At 60.1% G+C, this 3,850-nt stretch overlaps 1 protein-coding gene across 1 annotated transcript in view; it reads left to right on the top strand.

The window, feature by feature from the left end:
* Positions 1–3,850, top strand: part of DNAAF3 (dynein axonemal assembly factor 3) — a 9,144-nt gene that overhangs the window by 4,677 nt on the left and 617 nt on the right. Inside the window, exons 6-12 of the mRNA XM_007957286.1 lie at positions 16–144; positions 1,167–1,296; positions 1,867–1,981; positions 2,109–2,183; positions 2,265–2,416; positions 2,900–2,983; positions 3,110–3,294. Of these exons, the coding sequence (XP_007955477.1) occupies positions 16–144; positions 1,167–1,296; positions 1,867–1,981; positions 2,109–2,183; positions 2,265–2,416; positions 2,900–2,983; positions 3,110–3,294 (870 nt within the window). The remainder of the gene's footprint in view (positions 1–15; positions 145–1,166; positions 1,297–1,866; positions 1,982–2,108; positions 2,184–2,264; positions 2,417–2,899; positions 2,984–3,109; positions 3,295–3,850) is intronic.

Raw genomic sequence — 3,850 nt, 5'->3', positions numbered from 1 at the left:
CGCCTTTGTCTGCTTTCCCAGCGTGGCGAGCGCGTGGCGGCGCGCGGGTACTGGGGGGACATCGCCACGGGGCCCTTCGTGGCCTTCGGCATCGAAGCGGACGACCACAGCCTCTTGAGGACCAGCAACGGGCGGCCCGTCAAGGTGTGCGGTGGGGGGAGGGGGCCTCGACAGTGGGTGGGTTCTTGAAGCCCCGCCCCCAAACCGCTGGGCCCGGCCTCTGTGTTGCAGGTTCCGCCCTTCACCTTGATGAGGCACTTCCGTCCAAGTTGTACAAGCCCCGCCCCCAAGATAGCCCCGCCCCTATTCCCCATGCTCCCAGGCTCCACCTTCTTAGGCCAGGCCCCTCTCCCAACACCCAGGGCTCCACCCCCGTATGCTGGACCCCGCCCCTGACTCGATGTCCTTCCGGTCTAGGGCCTGTTCTGCATTTTAAGTCCGGTCCGGGGATCCAAGCTCACCCAGAGTTCTTAGTCTCTGGTTCTCGGGCTCCCTCCTCCGTAATCGAAGCCCCGCCCTGTCACTCAAGGCCACATCCCTTCCCCCGGTTGTTAGGTGCCTGAGGAGTTGGTGCCAGGAAAGTGTCCAGTGTTCGTTCCACAGAGCGAACCCTGCCCAGTCCGCGCCAGCCTCACAGGCCGTGCTGTGCTTGATCTCATCAGGCATCAGTCCATCTCCTGATCCTCCACTTTACCAAACATGCCATCCTTCCCCACGGACTGGTCCCTTTTTATTTTTTTTTTAAATGTAATTTGGGTGGAAATGTACAGACCAAATTCACTTTCCATAGAGCAGTTCACATACACTTTGTCTCATGACATGGACCACAATTCACCACAATGCAACAGCTCCCCTCCCACTTCCCCGAATACTTACCTCTTCCCTGTGTCCTTCCCTCCATGCACCCCTGCCCCCTGAGCTGTCTCCCTGTGCAGACACAGCCCTTTCTCCCATGATTGTTCTCTCCAAGGAGAGTATTTGAAGGACTGGTCCCTTCTGACAACATGACCAAAGTAGGTGAGACGAAATCTGGCCCTTCTTGCTTCCAAGGAGCATTCCGGCCACCCCTCTTCCAAGGCAGATTTGTTCCTTCTCCTGACAGTCCGTGGCGTTTTCAATACTCTTCCCCAAAACCACAAGGCAAATGCATCTCCTGACCCCTTCAGACCGCCGGGGAAATCACCCAGCACAACGTGACAGAGCTGTTTCAGGAAGTGGCCGCTTGGCGGCGCGCAAGAGCCACGCATCGGGACCCAGAGCAGGTGCAGGAGGCGGAGGGTGGAAACCTGCCGCCAGGTAAGCGAGGGACTCAGCCCTGCCCCCTGAGATGGGAGGCCAGGGGTCGGGATGGTGAAGGCCAGCGGACACCTCAAGAGAAGGGAACCAGCAGGCTGTAGGCTCCAGGTATTCCCATCCAAGCTCCAACTGATGTGGCTTGGAATCCCTCCGTTTCCTACATCCTCACACCTTTCTTTCCTCGAATCCTCAAGTCCACTCAGGACCGTGACTTGTCTGTGGAAGGCTTAAGCTGGTTGGGAACTTTCTCGCGGGGCGCTGGGTCCCAGCTCCCCTTGGAGTCCCGATGTCACCACACACACCCCGGCAGCCACCCCCTGGAGGCGCTGCCAAGCGTCTATCCCACTCTCTGGAGGGTGCACTGCGGGGCCACCCAGTGCCTGCCCTTGGCTGGAGTCTGTTGTCTGGCCTTTAAAGTGGGTCTCTGCCTGCCGGGCTCAACGGCCCCGAATTTGCCAGGAATCCCCTTAAAACATGAGAATGGGCTTCGTGGACGATACCCGCAGGCTGTGCCGTCCGTCCGTTCTGTGACCCCAGCAGCAGGGGTGACCTTTCTCTGCTCTTCTGCAGCGGGCCCCGCCCAGGATTCCTTCACGGTCCACTTCCTGTCCCTGAGCTCTGCCCACACCCTCCACCACAAGAGCTGCTACCAGGGCCGCTTCCAGCTGCTCTATGTGGCCTGTGGGTAAGAGGCCCAGCGCCCTCGTGGACTTGGGACCCTAGGCTCTCCTTCCTCAGACCCAGGAGTCCGGGTCTCCACTCCCTCCTCCCTCAGGACCTGCAGCCTGAATCTCTGCTACCTCTCTCTGCAGAATGGTCCACCTTCTCGGCCCTGAGCTCGGGGCCTGTGTGGCCCCCGGAGGGCGCCTGACTGTGGAATTAGCTCGGTGAGCCACAGGCCAAGGGGCGGGAAGGGCAGGGCCCAGGTCCAGAAGCCAGGCCCCTGACTCGCCTCTTCCCGGCCTCAGGTACCTGGTAGACCTGCGACAGGAGCAGCTGCAGGCCTTCTCTGCCCGGGTCGGGGAGCTGGCTCAGAGGGCTGGGTTCAGCCCGCAGCCTGAGGCCATGTCCTCGGAGACCTTCGCGCGCTTCTACAAGTCCCAGGACTCCTCTCAGGGTGGTACTGAGGGAGCTGTGGGATGCGAGACTCCATCACAAGGGGCCCTTTCCCCTCCTCTAGAAGCCATGACCCCACCCCCAGAATCTACGGCCCCACCTCTTGAAGGCATAACCCCACCCCCTGAACACACGGTCACGCCTCCTGAGCCCATGGTCACGCCCCCTGAAGTCATGACTCCACCTCCTGAAGCCATGGTCACACCCCCAGAAGCCATGACTCCACCTCTTGAAGGCATGACCCCACCCCCTGAACCCATGGCCACGCCTCCTGAAGCTATGGTCACGCCCCCAGAAGCCATGGCTCCACCTCTTGAAGGCATGACCCCACCCCCTGAACCCATGGCCACGCTCCCTGAAGTCATGACTCCACCTCCTAAAGCCATGGCTCCACCTCTTGAAGTCATGACACAGCCCCCTGAAGGCATGACCCTTCCCGTTGAAGTCATGGCCACGCCCCCTGAAGTCATGACTCCACCTCCTGAAGCCATGGTCACGTCCTCTGAAGTCATGACTCCACCTCCTGAAATCATGGCCATGCCCCCAGAAGCCATGGCCCCACCTCTTGAAGGCATGACCCCACCCCCTGAACCCCTGTCCATGCCTTTTGTAGTCATGACGCCACCTCTAGAAGCCATGACTCCACCCCCTGAATCCATGGCTCCATCTCCTGATACCATGGCTCTGCCCCCTGAAGCTCTGACCCAGCCTCTTGGAGGCCTGGCCCCACCCTCTGAGCCCCTCAAGCTGCCCCCAGGGTCTCCAGGTTCAGTTCTGGAGATTCTGGCTTGGCCACAGGAGGCTTTGACTAGGCAGGCTCCCGGTGGGTCAGACCCCAAAGCGAGAGAGTCTGAGCCCAGCCCGGAGGCCAGGGCCCCAGCTGTACCGCCTAGTCAGGTCGTGGAACGAGAACCCAGCTGGTGAAATGCCAGACCCACGGCAGCTTTGTTTCACTCTCAGAACTCTGACTCCGCCCCAGAGGTGTTGCCCGGACGTCAAATTCCACTCCCTGCCTCCTGTAGGCTATTCCTAGAATTCTAGAAAGTTCTCTCAGAATCCTAAATTCCACTCCTCCGACTCTAAAACCAGCGGGGGTTAGGCCCTCCACGTCGGCCCCCTTGTCCCATGAGTCTCCACGCCTAACGGGGTGTCTTCTCCGCTGGGCCTGGCCATCACCCAAGTGGGCCCAGTAAAGAGAGCAGAGTCCTCCTCTCTGTGCGTCCGTGTGTCTTTCCTGTTCTCAGTCTGTCTCCAGTGGCTGATAGAGGGGAGGGGCCTGGAAAGTGGATTTCTAGGTTTCCAAGCGGGCTGAGGGTCGGTTCTGAGGTGCCGGGAGGTGGGGGCCCTGCACCTCCACAGCTGACTCCACAGACTGTAAGGTGAAAAACAAAGTTGAGGTTCTCATGGAAATTACATTTTAGTGAAGGGCTGGGGACGG

This window comes from Orycteropus afer, unplaced genomic scaffold (genome assembly GCF_000298275.1).
Source record: "Orycteropus afer afer isolate SDZICR_OR568_19922 unplaced genomic scaffold, OryAfe1.0 scaffold00726, whole genome shotgun sequence".
In the NCBI taxonomy this organism is placed as follows: domain Eukaryota; kingdom Metazoa; phylum Chordata; class Mammalia; order Tubulidentata; family Orycteropodidae; genus Orycteropus; species Orycteropus afer.
The sequence above is the reverse complement of the archived record's forward strand: the minus strand, read 5'-3'. Positions and strand labels throughout refer to the sequence as shown.